Source organism: Hippoglossus stenolepis, chromosome 6, assembly GCF_022539355.2.
Source record: "Hippoglossus stenolepis isolate QCI-W04-F060 chromosome 6, HSTE1.2, whole genome shotgun sequence".
Classification (NCBI taxonomy): domain Eukaryota; kingdom Metazoa; phylum Chordata; class Actinopteri; order Pleuronectiformes; family Pleuronectidae; genus Hippoglossus; species Hippoglossus stenolepis.
In genome coordinates this window covers 23,666,895-23,683,982 of record NC_061488.1, presented here as the reverse complement: position 1 = coordinate 23,683,982, position 17,088 = coordinate 23,666,895, and the positions used below count along the sequence as shown (strand labels likewise).

The 17,088-nt window shown below is 40.8% G+C and overlaps 1 protein-coding gene across 1 annotated transcript in view; it reads left to right on the top strand.

The window, feature by feature from the left end:
* lamb2 (laminin, beta 2 (laminin S)) overlaps positions 1-16,891 on the top strand; it is a 50,590-nt gene extending 33,699 nt beyond the window's left edge. The window contains exons 14-35 of the mRNA XM_035160351.2: positions 1,206-1,341; positions 1,442-1,600; positions 2,039-2,166; positions 2,254-2,383; positions 2,476-2,668; positions 3,899-4,042; positions 4,450-4,681; positions 5,752-5,921; positions 8,322-8,546; positions 8,649-8,866; positions 8,955-9,051; positions 9,629-9,810; positions 9,914-10,104; positions 10,326-10,510; positions 10,659-10,900; positions 11,252-11,455; positions 11,665-11,809; positions 11,900-12,107; positions 12,196-12,337; positions 13,660-13,836; positions 14,028-14,187; positions 15,045-16,891. Of these exons, the coding sequence (XP_035016242.2) occupies positions 1,206-1,341; positions 1,442-1,600; positions 2,039-2,166; positions 2,254-2,383; positions 2,476-2,668; positions 3,899-4,042; positions 4,450-4,681; positions 5,752-5,921; positions 8,322-8,546; positions 8,649-8,866; positions 8,955-9,051; positions 9,629-9,810; positions 9,914-10,104; positions 10,326-10,510; positions 10,659-10,900; positions 11,252-11,455; positions 11,665-11,809; positions 11,900-12,107; positions 12,196-12,337; positions 13,660-13,836; positions 14,028-14,187; positions 15,045-15,181 (3,805 nt within the window). The 3' untranslated portion in view covers positions 15,182-16,891. The remainder of the gene's footprint in view (positions 1-1,205; positions 1,342-1,441; positions 1,601-2,038; positions 2,167-2,253; positions 2,384-2,475; positions 2,669-3,898; positions 4,043-4,449; positions 4,682-5,751; positions 5,922-8,321; positions 8,547-8,648; positions 8,867-8,954; positions 9,052-9,628; positions 9,811-9,913; positions 10,105-10,325; positions 10,511-10,658; positions 10,901-11,251; positions 11,456-11,664; positions 11,810-11,899; positions 12,108-12,195; positions 12,338-13,659; positions 13,837-14,027; positions 14,188-15,044) is intronic.
* Positions 16,892-17,088: the final 197 nt, after the last annotated feature.

Genomic DNA, 17,088 nt, shown 5'->3' with positions numbered 1-17,088 from the left:
AAAGGTGACTGTGACCTTATAAAACACGTTTTGCATTGTGAATGTAATATCTCAGGAACACCTGAAGGGAATTCTTTCAAATTTGGAATGTTCACTTGGCATCACTGATTAACTGATTAGTTTTCAGTAGTTAAAGGTCACTGCGGCCTCAAAAACATGTTTGTGATATGTCAACACCAACTTGAGGGAATTTCTGCAACTTTTGATCACTTGTCACTTGGACTCAAGTGTTTAGATTTCATTGGTCAAAGGTAAAGGTCACAGGGATTTTATGTTAATCTTGGGGGAAAAAAATGATTGTAGAAATATGTAGACGGAAACTGCACTGGTTGTCAGACGCATACAACCACAGTGGGGTGGTGGTATCTTTGACTTTTCATATAAAAAAATGTTTTCCACTGCAGCTCCTTATCTATTTAGTTTCATGTTAATCCAAGCTATAGAAAAGACTTGTGCAACTTCGTCTCTAAAAAACAAGTGGTACTTTTAATTCCACAGGCAAACAAATGACCCACTTTAAAACTGTTAGCTGGTTTGCTGGGAAACACATTCATGTTCTTCTTAAGATGAATTGTAATAACTTTGGTCAGCTGTCAACTGTTCATCTAAAGCCATTGTAGCAACTTTATTCACCATGAAAAATAAAAATATGCGGCTAAGCAGACTCCTTACTGTGCAAATTCGAAAAAAGGATGCATCTTATGGTTTTAAACAATATTTTAACCAAAAGCAAAATATGAGAATGTTTGAGCCCTACTCCTGTCTTTGTCTATATTGAACAGGTGAAAAAAGAAAAGCAAAAACCACACTCCTTGCCTCCCTTATCTGGGAGTAATAATAAAAACAATATCTGCAGCCAATTATAAACAATAACAAACACATACTTAATAATAACTTTGGCTCCTACGGCCATCATAACCCATAACCCTAACCCTATTCAAAAGCTTATGACTAAAATACCTAAAAAAAACAAATGACACCTCCATCCTATTCAGCTGTCAGCTGTTTACCGCAGTCAAATGTTTAGCATGTTAGCATGCTAACATGCTAAACAGAGATGATGAACTTGCTAAACATTTTGATGCTAGCATGCAGCTTTGTGTCACTGGCATTGCTAAAGACTGTTTACACTTGTGATTAATGGTGAAGCATCTATAACAAAAACTGTAGCAGTGAATTAACAGAGTAATTTGTCTGCTCTGTAGCTGCTCCATGGAGAGCGGTCAGTGTCGCTGCCGCGGCCACATGATGGGACGCCAGTGTACGCAGGTGGAGTCCGGATATTTCTTCATGGCTGTGGATCACTTCCTGTATGAGGCAGAGTTGGCCAAAATGGGTCAGGTGAGCCAGCTTGTTTTCTTTTTCGGAACACATGTATTGGAGTGATTCCATGGCTCTAGAATGGGAATATAACATTAGAAATATGTCTGAATATTCTTAGGGCTGTATGCTGGAGACCAAGGAGCACCAGCCAGGTCGGCCTGCCACCTGGACGGGAATGGGGTTCGCCCGGGTTCCTGAGGGCGGCACCCTGGAGTTCCTCGTCACGAACATTCCCTACTCCATGGAATATGACTTGCTCATTCGCTACGAGTCACAGGTCTGTGTTTTTGTGCATTTATTAAGGATCATGAAGAAATAAAAACACTTAGATGAAAAGTTTAAAAGGCCATGAACATAATTCTGCTTTATGCCAAGCTAAATGTCTCCTGACTGACAGACAGATATGAGAGAGGTATCACAGAGCTATACAATTTAGGACAATTGCATCAGCTATATACTTTCCTTTACAGACAAAGCTCCACTGCCTATTAACATAAAACAGGCTTGTGGTTTTGCATGTTTCAGCCATTAGTCTAGAAATCATGTATATTTTACATGTGAATCATTTTCCAAACCACAGTCAGTTGATGTCCTGTCTTTCAGTCCAGACAGCCATTACCTTGTTACTTTTCTCTTCCCCTTTTTCGTGCTCATATTTCATGGTCATTGTGCATCTGGCTGCATATTAACCGTTTAACACTGTTTTTTTTGCTAGATGCCACGGGACTGGGAGGAGGTGCGGATAACGGTGATCCGTCCAGGGCCGATTCCTACCAGCAGCCCGTGTGGAAACACCATCCCAGATGATGACAGGCTCACAGTCTCCCTGCACGCTGGAGCCAGGTCCGTGGCTCAAACACTCAACAAACACACTAAAGCATTACACGTAATCGCTGAATGTGAACTGTGAGCTGACTCTGTTTGCCTCAGGTTTGCGGTCCCTCCTCAGCCTGTGTGTCTGGAGAGAGGTGTGACATACACCCTCCGCTTTGAGTTCCGACGCTATCATGATGCCAACAGTATCCTTACCGGAGCCGACGCCGTCATCCTTGTGGACTCGGTGAGAATCTTTTTTTCCAATAAGCGTCTGACTCATAAAGAAATTGTAGTTTTCATTCCACACTCAAACATCTCCCTCCTCATCTTCTCTAGATCTCCTTGATGCCACGCCACTTCTCCATGGAGATGTTCAACGCAGGGGATTCAGCCTCGAGCATCAGGAAGCAGACCTATGAGCGGTACCGCTGCCACGAGGGGGCGAAGAGTGTGTCCCGCCCGCTGATGAGTGACACCTGTGCCAAGCTCATCACCAGCATGTCGGCCATCATAAATGATGGCGCTCTGCGTGAGTGGAGAAAAGGCTTATTAAACTGCCTCCAATTATTTAATATTGTTTACAATGCAGGAGGCTAGAGGGTGACATGGCCCTTTTCCTGACATTTAACCACCCTTGAATGTTGAAGTTAAAGGGGAATTGCAGTATTTTCCGACCTGGCCCCATGTTTATTAATGTGTATGTGTAAATGAATAGTAAGACAAGCAACAAGGAGAGGAGGGATAACTAGCTGCTGCTCGGTTGAGAGTGAGACGGCATGTGTAAGGTTGCAAAGAGTCTTTTATTGGTAAAAAAACAACACTTTTAGTGGACATTTAATGGACTGTCGCAGTTGCCCCATAAGAAGCCACTGCAGCTGTGTTGCGGCTGCCGGCAGAGGCGATCTACTGGACCAATTCCAAACATTTTTGCGAAATACTTTCAATTACACACACACATTTATAAACCCAGGTTAAAAAACTACTGCAATCCCCCTTTAACATTTTTAATTAAGTTTCTTTAATGAGATTTATTAATTGTTAAAGGCATCTTACTCTTTACATGACAATATATTTGTTGACTGGCACAGGAGGGAGATTTGGTCGTCCACTAACCAGAAGGTTGTGTGGTGTGAACCCCCAAATTGACCCTGACAACTGTGCCAGCAGTGTGAGAATGATGTGTAATAGAAAAGTGCAGCACATAGATGATTCATATTCTTAGATACAGACAAATGCAGTCCATTTACCGTCCATTTCACCAATCACTGATGCTTTTCTCCTCTAGATAGACCCTGGTATATATACTGTCTGTCAAAGACTGCAAACAATTTACCTAAGAGCCATAACCAAGCCAGATATTAAGGTTCACACTACTGAAGCATGAAGGTTCTTTAATTCGAACTGAGGCACTCAAAATGTTGTCTATCACAGTCAAATAAGCTTTGATCTTGGCATGCTGCACCCATTAAGGGGAAATACTTAGAGTTAGTTAGACTCCATTCTTTGTATAATTCAGGACAAGCCGTGGTAGGGTTTGCTTGTGACTCAGCAGGTCCTGAAATAACACAAACGAAAGGAAAAGCCTCTCTAGGCTAATAAGCCTCCCTTTCAGGAGTGAGGTAAAACACCACTGGCACGCCACACAAGTCTCAGCTGTCAGTCAACAGGTTGAGTGAAGTGTAAAATTAGTAATGATATTAAATATTTTATTGATTGAGCAGTGTGTTCATGATGCCTTTGTTTGTTTGTCCTCGTCCAGCTTGTAATTGCGACCCCCAGGGCTCCGTCAGCTCTTTGTGTGATGTCCGCGGGGGCCAGTGCCGCTGCAGGCCCAATGTGATTGGTCGACGTTGTGACCAGTGTGCGCCAGGAACTTATGGCTTCGGACCCTCAGGCTGCATAGGTGAGAAAGTCAGATACAACTCAAGGCCTTTTCATCTTCACTTGAGATGCAGATCTGTTAAAGCAACATATCGTGTGATGGAACATATCAACATTGTCCATATTTGCACTCTCTTAACCTAAATTATATCACTTTGATTATTTTATTTTGTCATATATTCTATTTACAAGGTAAAGTGACTAATATTTGTTTGCAACAACATTAAAACATTGACCTGTTTCAATTTTGATGCCTATCGGTTTTGAGCATAGTGGCGCCCTCTACTGTCTCTCAGTGCACAACTGCAAATGCAAAGTTAATAAATGATTTCTCTTTTATCCCTCTTTTTCTCTTTCTCCCTTGATTCGTTTTCTGCTTCACTTACCCCCCTTCTCCCTGTGCCTCCCCCTGTGCCTCCCCCTGTCCAGCCTGCGGGTGCAGCTTGGAAGGCTCTGTGACTCGACTCTGTGACAAGTTCACCGGTCAGTGCCAGTGCCGCCCGGGAGCGTTTGGTCAGCATTGCGACGGGTGCCAGGCGGGTCACTGGGGTTTCCCCAACTGCCGACCATGCCAGTGTAACGGACATGCAGACAAGTGCGACCAGAGGACCGGAGCCTGCATCAACTGCAAGGACAACACTGGAGGAGACAAGTGTGACAGGTGATACTTCAGTACAAGGGGTTCAGTTCATACTTAAGATGTTGGTTTGCTTGGTTTCTTCAATGTTTTATGTTTGTTAGTTCTATAAGAAAGGACATACACACAACAAATATGAAATGAAATAAAATAAAACTATAGTATAGAATAGAACACACGCAATGGGCCTCATGCAAGAACGTGTTCGTACTCTTATCCTTAAGTTCTCTACACATTACATTACATTTGTTTGTATGGTGAGTTCTTATTAACATGTTATGTCGGATTCAACAAACACATCATGTGAACATGATGAATGCTGCCTAGGTGTATTTGAGAGAGCGTTCACAAGGAAAGCTAATCAGCTTAATTAACGCTCTAATGACCAAATAAGGCTCCTAATGTCCCAATGTCAGAAGGGTTCATTCAGGAAAATGAGAGGAAGGAGTAAAAAGACAAACTTGATGATTTTAGAGAGTGGAGTCCTGATTTCAGAGATCCAGAAAGTAAAAGAAAGCAATGTCAGCAGTGACCAACTAAAGCAACGCTGTTAACAGTGTCAATGGTATTTAACAGCATCATCTGCCAAACTGCTTCAGATATTGGACCCTGCACAGTGAGAGAATTTAAACCTGAAAGAACAATGTCAATGATTTTTTACTGTGCCTTGTATTACTCTTGTACCAGTCCCTATATACTCAAACACCTGTTATGAGTCTGGTTCTTCTTCTTTGTTTGGTTTACTGGCGGGTGGCAACCAATGTCAAGGTGCATTACCGCCATAAAAATAGTCTGGCTCCTGCTCATTTAGGCATTTCTGACTTCTGAACCTGAATAGCACTATTTTATTGGTTTTTAATGTTTTATACCTATAACCTGTTAAACGCTCCGGGTGGCCATTTTTAAAAGAGTCATCTTTTACTGCAGTAAAAACGTAACTTGAAAAGACATGGCATCAGTGGATTAATTGTTTTACCCCGTTTATAATATAGATACGGACATTATGTGGTTATTTTAAGTCAATGTGAATACACTTTTGATATCACATGCAAAATATATACTACATTCACTTTATTTTTCATTCCTCTCTGTAGGTGTGCCAATGGTTACTACGGTAACCCAGTTCTGGGCATACCATTTAGTGGCCAGTGTCGTCCGTGCCCCTGTCCAGACGGGCCCAACAGCGGACGCCACTTTGCTGCATCTTGTTACCAGGACAACCGTAACAGGCAAATAATCTGCAACTGTAACCAGGGTTACACAGGTAAAGTTCAGATTATTAATGCAATGTTACTTTGTCTTCTTCTTGCTGTCTCGTTCGTCCATTGCTTTCTCCTCACCCTCTTTCTCCTCTTCATCATTAAGTAGAGATACTGATGTGTGTGTTTTGTATGAATTCAGAACCTGTGACACTGTGAACACCAGTTACACACCTGAACTGCATTGTTGTGCTTCTCTTGATGATTTTAAAACTAACTATAAAAACATATCTGCGTCAAAAGAGACAATCACTGAGGCTCCTTCTGCCTCCACAGCAGTTCTAAAATATATCAGCGCTAAAGCGTAAATATTTTTTCTTTACACAACAAGCCAATGGACATGACTGAAAATAAGGTAAGACTGATGTTTGTCGTCGGGCTCTGGTTAATGGTAACCTGTGTTATTTGTCATTTCCCTCCTTCCCCTGTATAACTGGCACAGGGATTGTTAAACGCTCCGGGGTGGCCATTTTTAAGCGTGAGTAATGATGGTTGACCCCTCCACCCTCATCCCTTCCCCTCCACATCCTGCTCCTCCTCTATTTTTTCGTCCAACCCTCCAATTTAACTATCCTATACCCATGTGTGTCCTCAGCACTCCTTTTGTTAATGGTGCTGTGTAAATGTTCCCAACACAAGGACCTGACCCTGATTTGTGTGATTGTGTCACATTACTTTAAAAAAATGTTTTCCACTGAAAAATAGAGGGAAATGTTAGAAAGGTTTTTTACAGAGATGTTGGTGTGATTCTCAGTCTGGGTCAGCTTCTGTCTCCTGTAGAGGTTTAACTGTTCACCTTTATCTATACACGAATGAGGCCGGGATGTGGTTGAGAGGTCAACCCAGCGACAGGAGAGTAAAGGGTTATATTGTTAAAGCCAAACAGTCGCTGATGTAATATTTTCAAACCATCCTAACTTTTTAACAAAGCACAGTGTAGAACACTGTAGGCTACTGAACCTCAAACTTCTACATGGTCATTGTGACTTGTCTGGTAGATCACAGATTCTCAATTATTCCAAGGATCTCCTACAAGAGAGAAAATATTCCGGGGACCTCCTAAATGTTGTCCCTTTGAGTAATTTGACATAGCCTTATCTTTTACTACTTTGTAATGTGAGAGGACAACACAAGAGAAATGTCTTACAAAAATATATGACATGTATTAAAAAAATATTTTCATATATATATATATATTTTTTTTTCATTTGAAGTATAAGGCATACTTATGACACTAATGGAAGAGAGACATAGTCCCCCCCTGAAAAGCTCTTCTATTTTCTACCCAAATTCCTCTCCTTCTGCCCAACACTGCATCTAGCTTCCCCTTTGCCCCCTCTCATCCCTATTCTCCATTAAACGTTCTCTCTTTTCTATTTCTCTCTCATCTAGTCTTCCCTCCGGTGTCAAACATTCCAAGTATTAATTCTTCTCAGTCCAAACAGAATCCAGAAACCTGCAGTATATAATATATCTTTACTGTCCACCAAGGTGGAAATTGGTTTTCGGCAAACCAAAACAAACAAGCAATTAGTAAAACAAACACATATATATATATAATGGATATAACAGTGTGAGGTCATACTGTGTGAACCAGGATGTGTGCAGAGTGGATCCATTTGTCTGTGTAGAGAATCTTGAAGCGGAAGGAAATGTCATCTCAGATGTGTCATATGTTAATCCACTGAAGGTGTGATGACAAAGTTATGTTACTAATGAGAGCTGTTTAACCAAACGTCATTGAGTGATAAGTAACAAAACTGATTCTAGCAACATGTATGAATTTAATAATGTTCATGCTTTGAAGAGATGGGTTAAATTAAGTCTAAAATTTACAAATATGTTTGTTCAATAGATAGTTTCACTGCATATATTGTAGTCCATGTCTAGGACCTTGCAGAGTAGCATAGTATGTAGCATATAATACGCAGTATGAGTGTTGTTGAAGAGATTCCAAGAATAAACTCTCAATTTTACAAGAATAAATTTGTAATTCTATGAGAATAAGGGAAGACATTTTTTTTATTAGGAAATAAGCATCAAGGAGAACCTTTACCAGCTATATACAGTTGTTCAGTACTAAACATTTCTTCCTCCACCAAATTAAATTTCCTTGAAGTCTGTGGGGTTTTCTGCAGAATCTTTTCAAAGTCCAGATACTTGATAATGTATGTGGTGCTGATGAGCCAAAATATCATTTGCGAGACCTACACTAAAGTATAACTTCACAAGATGCTCCATATTCCCCATTTGAACACAGAAGACAGGCTGATCTCCTGTAAAATGACACTTGGTAAACTCAAGGAAGGTCAAGGTTAATTACCAGTTGATTCTTCGGCTATGAGTTCAAGTTTCTCTTTTTTAAACTTTCACTCTATTTTCTGTTTGCTTCTCTCTGAACCTAGGTGATCGATGTGATGAATGTGCCCCGGGTTATTTTGGCAACCCCTCGCAGCCTGGTGGGCACTGCCAGCCGTGCCAGTGCCACAACAACATAGACATGTCGGACATGGGTGCGTGTGACAGGCAAACCGGAGAGTGCAGGAAATGCCTCTACAACACTGAGGGCCCGAGCTGCGGCATCTGCAAGAGCGGCTATTTCGGGGATGCTTCCCGACGCAACTGCAGGAGTGAGTAACATGTTCCGAAAAGACTTGCACGTTAATGTTGTTTCATAAAAGAAGTAACATGATGACGGTATGTTTTTTGTTTGGTAACTATTTTCATTTCAGAGTGCACTTGTAACTTCCTGGGTACTGATAGCAGCCAGTGTATGGAGCGGGGAGACTGTGTGTGCCAGCGCTCCACAGGCCAGTGCCAGTGTCTGCAAAACGTCATAGGTCTGACATGTGACCACTGTGCCCCCAACCACTGGAACCTGGCCAGCGGGAAAGCCTGTGAAACCTGCGGCTGTGACCCCAACAACTCTGTCACCTCCTCGTGTAATGAGGTACGGAACATAAAGAAACTTTATTCAAATTCTGAATACGTTCTGTGACTTAATATAATTGGTTATTTTATCTTTTTCTATCTGGCAGTTTACCGGTCAGTGTCAATGTCGTGATGGCTTTGGAGGGAAGACATGCACAGACTGTCAGGAGAACTACTGGGGAGACCCCAGGACGCAGTGCAGAGGTGAGGACATACCTACACTTTGTGTAGTAGTTGTAATGAACAGAATGAAAAGAACACACAGGATTAAATGCAGTAATTAAGTGCTTTAGCTGCTGAGGTAGAGAGATGGTTATAGACAGCTCATCTATGGACAGTGCAAAAAGCATTGTATGTTAAGATGCTAATTTGAGGGGCGTAGCTTTGATGAGAGAGCTGATTGGAGGGGGTGGGATGTATCTGTTGCATTTTTTTTGCCTGCTCTTGCTAACTTTTCCAGGATTACCAACCCTAACTTTAAGACTCAGATTTACATCCTACGAGTATTTATGCCTCATACATTCTCTCATTTGCTTCAGATATGAATGTGCTGCACATGATTTTTTTCATAATAATCAAGACTTGAAATTGAAGAAATATTAGATTTGGATATTTGCAAATCAATAATTATGATGGAACTGACAGCTGCTATGGTGTCAATTGCTTTATAATTGGTCAAATTTTGCATATAACATACAAACATAAATGAAACTTGTTTTCATTATAAACGATCCTCTTGTCCAATGTTCATGATACACTCCTTGTGCTTTGCCTCCTCCAGCCTGTGACTGTGACTGGCGTGGCATTGAGACCTCTCAGTGTAACCGTGTGACTGGCCACTGCCTTTGCCAGCAGGGGGTGTCAGGTGTGCGCTGTGATCAGTGTGCCAGAGGCTTCTCTGGCCAGTTCCCCAACTGTCAGCCCTGCCACCAGTGCTTCGGGGATTGGGATCGCATTGTTCAGGTGCAGTCACGCACCAGTCCTCATTTAGAAGTGAAAAACTGAATGTCTGATTGTTGACAAGTGAACCATGATCACACTCTTCACAATTTCGTCTCATTACCAGGACCTGGCAGTGCGCACCAAGGCTCTGGCAGAGCGTGCCCATGAGATTCAGACCACTGGGCTCACTGGCGCCTATGAGACGGCCTTCAGAGATCTGGAGGAGAAACTGGCACAGGCTCAGGGAATCGTTAATGCACGCAATGCCACTGCTGCAGCTGTAGCTACCCTAATGGAGCTTATTGAAGATCTAAGGTACAGCTCTGACATTCCACAATATTTTCTGTTTCTCAAGTCAGACTATTCCATCAGTATTAATTTGAAACTTAATGTTGTTTATTTCATTTATTTGCTTTGGGAGTAGAGAAAAATCTCCTCAGCCGAATATTAGATTTAATTTGTCTAAGAAAGTGAATTTGAAATCATATCAGGATTACAGATTACATCTCCCAACAACCCCTCGTCTTGTTGCATAGGGCACAGATCGGTGAGACCACGGACACCCTGAACCGTCTGGAAGGAGACCTAACCATCGTACAGGACAGCAACTCTGAGGCAAGCAAGGAGCTGAGTGCTCTGGAGCGAGAGGCCAAAGAACTAAACCTCACTTCTGAGCAGCTACACAATCAGCTGGACGTCCTGAAAAACTCTAACTTCCTAGGTGAGAAAAAAGGGAGAGTAGAGTTGTCCCCTTTTCTTCCCCTTCTCATCCTAAATAACCCATAGTCCCTAACAACCCATTACTCTAAACTTACTCCAACTTTACTCTGATTGATCGTAGTAAGTGAAAGTGTACATTTCTCCTCTAGGTGCATACGACAGCATCCGTAGCTCCTACAACAAGTCTCGTGATGCTGAGAGGCGTGCCAACCAATCGACAACCACCAGGCCCAGCACAGTCAGCCAATCTGCAGACACCCGCCGACGCACCGAGCGCCTTATCACCGCCAAGAAGGACGACTTCAATCGTAAAAATGCAGCTAACAAGCGTGCGCTGGGAGACCTCAGCACCAAAGCACAGGGCCTGGACATAAAGAAGATCAACGAGAGGGTTTGATCTCATTCTTTATTCTTTTTAGCAGCTGTTAGCCCTAATAAGATGTGATGGGATGAGATGAGGATCAAGATACACTTTGTACAGTGAAGTAATTACAGAGGCACTTACTGCTCTCTTGCTTTCACTGTGTAGTTGCTTGTTTCTCTTGTATGTGATGGTTTCATCAAAATTATGAATTCCCATTTTAGTAAAAACATATTTATTGATATGATAAAACAGAGGTAAAATATTTTTGTTTTTCTACTATTGTAGGACAGCAGAGCAGTGAAGTGTCTCAGTCCTACACATACACATAATGCTGAAAATATCACACAATTACAAATACATGTATACCTGTCGCAACAGGTGTGTGGTGCCCCGGGTGATGCTCCCTGTGGGGAAAGCCCATGTGGGGGTGCAGGTTGCCGTGATGATGAGGGAAACCGTCACTGTGGAGGCCTGAACTGTAACGGGGCTGTGGCAGTAGCTGACAATGCTTTGGAGAGAGCCAAACACGCGGAGAAGGAGCTGAACAAAGCTATGGGAGAGGTGGAGGGACTCTTCAACAAGGTGTGTACTATTGACACATACATGTGAAATTGACTTCACTGGCAGAGTGGATGAAGCCACTCTACCCTCTGAGAACAGTTACAGAATATAAAATAGTTAAGTTTCCATACTTTTTAATCTCTACTATTTATATATAGTAAGATAAACAGTGAGGAGGAAGTTGTATCTGTTACCCTTATCCCCTATTAGCCTTTCTACTTTTCTTTCAGGTGGCAGAGGCCAAGACCAAAGCAGAAGAGGCCAAGGGTAAAGCCCAAGCAGCTCTGGACAAAGCCACAGCCACCAAAAACAAAGTGGAGCGCTCCAACAATGACCTGAGAGACCTCATCAAACAGATCAGGGACTTCCTCACTCGTGAGACTTAGATGACTTCAAAGTTTTTCAAACAACATATAGAATGTCCTATGTCAACCATGTTATTTCTCATGTCCATCTTTCACTCAGAGGAGGGAGCCGATCCAGACAGTATTGAAGCAGTGGCAAACCATGTTTTGGAGCTCTCCATCCCAGCTTCGCCCCTCCAGATCAGACATCTTGCTGATGAAATCAAAGATCGGGTTCGCAGCCTCTCGAATGTGGATGCCATCCTGGCGCAGACACAGGACAATGTCCGAAAGGCAGAACAACTGCTGCTGGATGCCAAGAGGGCAAGGTAGAGGAACCAGCGTCAGACTTGTACTGGTATAAGATTATTTGTGCTAGCAGGGAGCATTTCATGCTTATCACTTTGTTTTTGTTAGGCATCATTCTGAGGGAGTAAAGACCACAGCAGAGACAGTAAAACAGGCCTTGGTGGATGCTAAGACTACCCAGACCTCAGCAGAGAAAGCCATAGCAAGAGCCAAAGAGGACATTGACATGACTGAGGCCCGACTGGCACAGGTAATCAACAAAAACGTCAGTCAGTTATGAGTCACGTTTTTTTTATTGTACACATACCTATATCACTGCTGTATCTATGATGTTTGTTAGAGTTGTTCATCAATGATAGTCCCTTAAAGGATAATTTATTGTATCTGTTTTACAAAACTTTTTCAATTTGAGCTTTAAAATTCCTGATATATATACATAGATATAATAAATCACAAAATATTCACCCTCATTATCATTGCAAACAAAGACATATCATTTTACACAGCAAAATAATATCTATTGAAAGAACTTGTGCTATTTATACATGCAACATAAAGTGTTTTTAAGTTTTAATAGATGGAGCTGCTGCCCATCTCTCTCTCACACACACACACACACACACACAAACACCCACTCTCACACACACAAACACAGGTGTCAGACAGGTTGCTTTAATTCGACCACTCAATAAAATAAAGCACATTTACCCAGACTGCATCTGGTTTGTTTAACCTCATGGTTAAATGTAACCCGGGCCACCTTAGTACATGTGGTCCCGTCTTCTAAAGCACATAAGGCAGGAGATACACATTAACAGCAAAATATTAGAGGACTGCTTCTTTGATAGAAATAAATCTATAATTTGCTAAATTATCCATAGTTTGATAAAGGTGTGTTGCTTCTCTACTATTTTGCATATGCTACTGGACTTATGAGGAACACTGGTAGAACTGTTATAATAATAACTGATATAACTGTTATAATTATTAATAATATAATAACAATATAATATAACATTTATAAGAGGAAATTTCTATAAATGTGACAAAGGGTAATAAATATTTTACACATTTTAACACTGGATGGCACACACAGCTGGTTTCGATCACAAAAAGTAATGTATGCAGAGCCCCTTAATAATGTGATTAGCTACTACATTTCATTTCAAAGTGGCAGCTGTGTAAAAGGTCATTCATCAAGTAAATCAAATGGAGATGAAGCTTTAAATTAAAACATCCTATCTGTGTGGAGCGATGAGGAGACTCAAGTGTTTCTTGACTAAGCACAAAAACAGTCAATTTTCTGTAATGTTTTGTACATTGTTATCCGTCATTTTAGGTTTGATTCAAACATGTTTAATCATGTCATCATCCCCTTCAATGGTCTAATGGCAAATAGACCCATCAGTTTATCTTGATGTGCTCAACTCCAAATATTGTGTGGACACCCTGATCATGATTCCTTAGAATTAATGTGTATAATATGATTATGACATGAACATTTCATTTTTAGAACTTCCGCCTTGTCTCATAATAGCAACACAAACTTACTTGTGTGTTTTCTCTCCTTAGATCGAGTCAGAGACGTCCAACGGTGAGAAGGACCTGAATGATGCCATGGACCGCCTGGGCATCCTGGGACAGGAGATCAATGCCCTGAAGACCAAACGTGCCAACAACAGCATGGCAGCGGCCCGAGCCGAAGAGACAGCCACCATGGCACGAGACAAAGCAAATGAAGCCAAGCAGGTGATTATTTGTGTGTGTGTGTGTGTGTGTGTGTGTGTGTGTGTGTGTGTGTGTGTGTGTGTGTGTGTGTGTGTGTGTGTGTGTGTGTGTGTGTGTGTGTGTGTGTGTGTGTGTGTGTGTGTGTGTGTGTGGCTTCATTGAAAGAATCAACAGCTATTATAGAAAATTCTTCCTGCTGTCTTGATGTCCAGATTCTAGATGGCCAGCTGACAGACAAATACCACGAGGTGCAGCAGCGGGTTGACAGCAAGGCCAAGGCCGTGCAGGACGCAAAGAAAAGAGCTGAGGGCCTCAGAGACGAAGCAAAGGAACTACTGAGAGATGCCCAGAACAAGCTGCAGAGACTAGCAGGTGCCTACTAACATCAGTGTGTGTTTATGTGTCCATCCAAACATTATCTAAATTTATCTACATCTATCTACTTTCACACAGGGTAGTGCGATTTTGAAGCACCTTACAGGTGACTGGCACGCTGATCACAACACAGAACACATCTAACGTGTAAAGACTAGTGTATACAAAATATTGAAAGGGTAAAAGAGAAATAATAAAACCAATGAAATAGATTGGTCACTAAAAATAGAATTGATAGAAGCGAATTATCTTAGAACTGTTAAATAACTTGTTGGCCTAGCTGGTGCAAGATCATGAAATTATGAATGAATGAATATAGAGTGTTATATGTCCCAGTCAGTGCTCGTGTGGAATTATGACTAATAAGTTAGTAACTAGACAAGATAGGGAAGCATTGTAGGCTAGACTGTTGGATACAAAACATGTAGTTGCCTCTCTGCATTGTTTAGACAAAGACAGTTGGTCACACCTTAGCTGTTTTCAGTTTATTTAAATCTGAAATTTTCACTTCAGTTTAATCCTATGACTGATGTATTTAAAATACATGTAAAGGAGCATCAATAGGCTTTTTGTCATAAGAAGAGTCAGCCCCATAAAATTGTGTGTCATCATCATAGCTATGAAAACAAATATCATGACTTTCAAGATGCCATTGATTTAAAAAGTAGTGGTCTTAAAATCAATCCCTGAGGAACCAAATAATTAATTTGTTGTGTTTTGTGAAATTATTATGTACTCTGCAATGTGTTCCCTTTTTTTAAATGACTTTGATGATCAACTGTATCAAAATCAAGTAGATTGACTATGCTATTGTCTAGCTATATAACTATTCCTTAAATTCCCTGTTGTCACAGAGCTAGAAAAGAACTATGAGGAGAACCAGAGGAGGTTGGAGGGGAAAGCTCGTCAGCTGGACGGCTTGGAGGACAAGATGAAAGCCATCCTCAATGACATCAACAGACAGATCCAGATCTACAACACGTGTCAGTAACTCACTGCTCTGTGATGTGTGAAAACGGGTCCATCAACGTGTCATTTTGTTATTTCCCTCAGATACAGATAGCTGTCAACGGACTTTGAGGAAATGAATTAAAGAAGAAGGCTGGGGTAGTTTATTACTCTCCAAGTGAATCAGAATATTTAAAATACTGTCTTGTATTCAAAACCATTGCCAAAAATTGAGATATATGAACATTTGACTGAACACTTAAATGTTGTCTTGAGCTCACAAATTGTATTTGCATTGAAATATTTCCACTTTACCTCTGCTTGTAATTTCTGAAATAATATGAAAATGTTAATTTTGTTTTGAATATGAAAATGAAAATTATATTTTAGAAAGTCAATGATGCACAGATTTGAGAGTGAATACTTCATCTTTTGAAAAGAATGGTTTACAAACAAGCTGTTCAAATGTTTATTGTTTGTTTTTGTTACTTGGAGTGACAGCTGCATAATCAGCAGGTCATCCTTGTTTTCTCCATCTTTTTATATGAACTCTGTTACTACTGGAAGTATATTCTGAGCTGTGCTCATCACAAGAAGACTTCATTTAAATTGTATAAAATAAACCTCGAAACAGAGACAAACAGTAGGCTCGAGGAAATGGGCCCTTGTCCCTGTGAAATTTAGGGGCTATATGTAAGTTTTTGATATTGCTACATAACCAATGTTAGCATTAACAACTGTGTACCTAGCAGTCCACAAATGTTGCAAGTTCAACATTGAATCACTTGCTTCTGCTACAGTCAGTATGCTAACCAGCTCGCACCATCCTGTCCTATCAGTGGCAAACCAAACGTACATGCAGCCCTGTTAAGGACATGCCTTTCCAGTAAGGATAAAGCGAAGAACAGGGTTGTTGCATTTATGTGGATTTTAAATTTAGAGTTTTCAATTAAAAGTCACACCTAAAATGGTGCTATTTTTTTCATCACATCTGACTTTTTACAAATACAAACAAGTAAACAAATGGTATGATGTGACCATTGTATTTAAAAATAAATGAACTGTGGGACTTGCTAACCTGCCTGCAGGAGGAGGATTGCTGTAGCTTTTAACGGACACTACACAGGAATAATAATGGTTATCAGTGTTAAGCTGACAAAAAGTATACTTTCAGCATGGATCTAGAGATGCAGTGTCAGAATTGATTAATAAATAAGACATTAGTTTCAGTGGAATCGGAGGTGTTCTGAAGTGGTCAATGTCAGATTTAGGTTTGATTTGGCTTTCTTTGATTTGGCTTATGCTAAGCTAAGCCTAGCAATACGAAGAAAATAGTAAAAAATCAGCGCCTATAGAAATCATTGATGAACATGTTCCTTCAAGTCATCACCAGAATTCATTTTTGTAAATGTCAAACCCATGATGCACATATTGTCAATGTTTATCAAATATGCTGTAATGGGATTTTTCTATACAGTCTATGGATGAAATATGTACGAGCTGCAGAACGTGTTGCCTCACTGAAGTGACATTGAATTCTACAGTACAAACACTGTTTTATTGTGCTGTGCCGGTATACTCACGTACTGATTGCATGACAATGTGTGTTTTAGGAAACATAAACCAGAAAAAGAATTGTACACATATTTCCCCCAGCCTGCGTATCAGCTGGTATTTTGATATCTAATTGCCAAAGCAAAAATACCAAAAGATGCTTGTGTACATTTTTGTCAATAAAGTTTAAGTAACTTAACCTTTCTGTGTGTTGAAGTAACTTGTCTTTTTTCGTTAGCATTTACACATCACATTTTTATCATGTGATAAGAACATTTATGCCATTCTCCGATTCATCCCTTCAGTGTCAGTCTTTTAGATAAAGGCAAAAGGCCAAAAATGATATATACTTATTTAATTTTAATGACTTGTGTATGCATTCACCCCAGGGTCCAC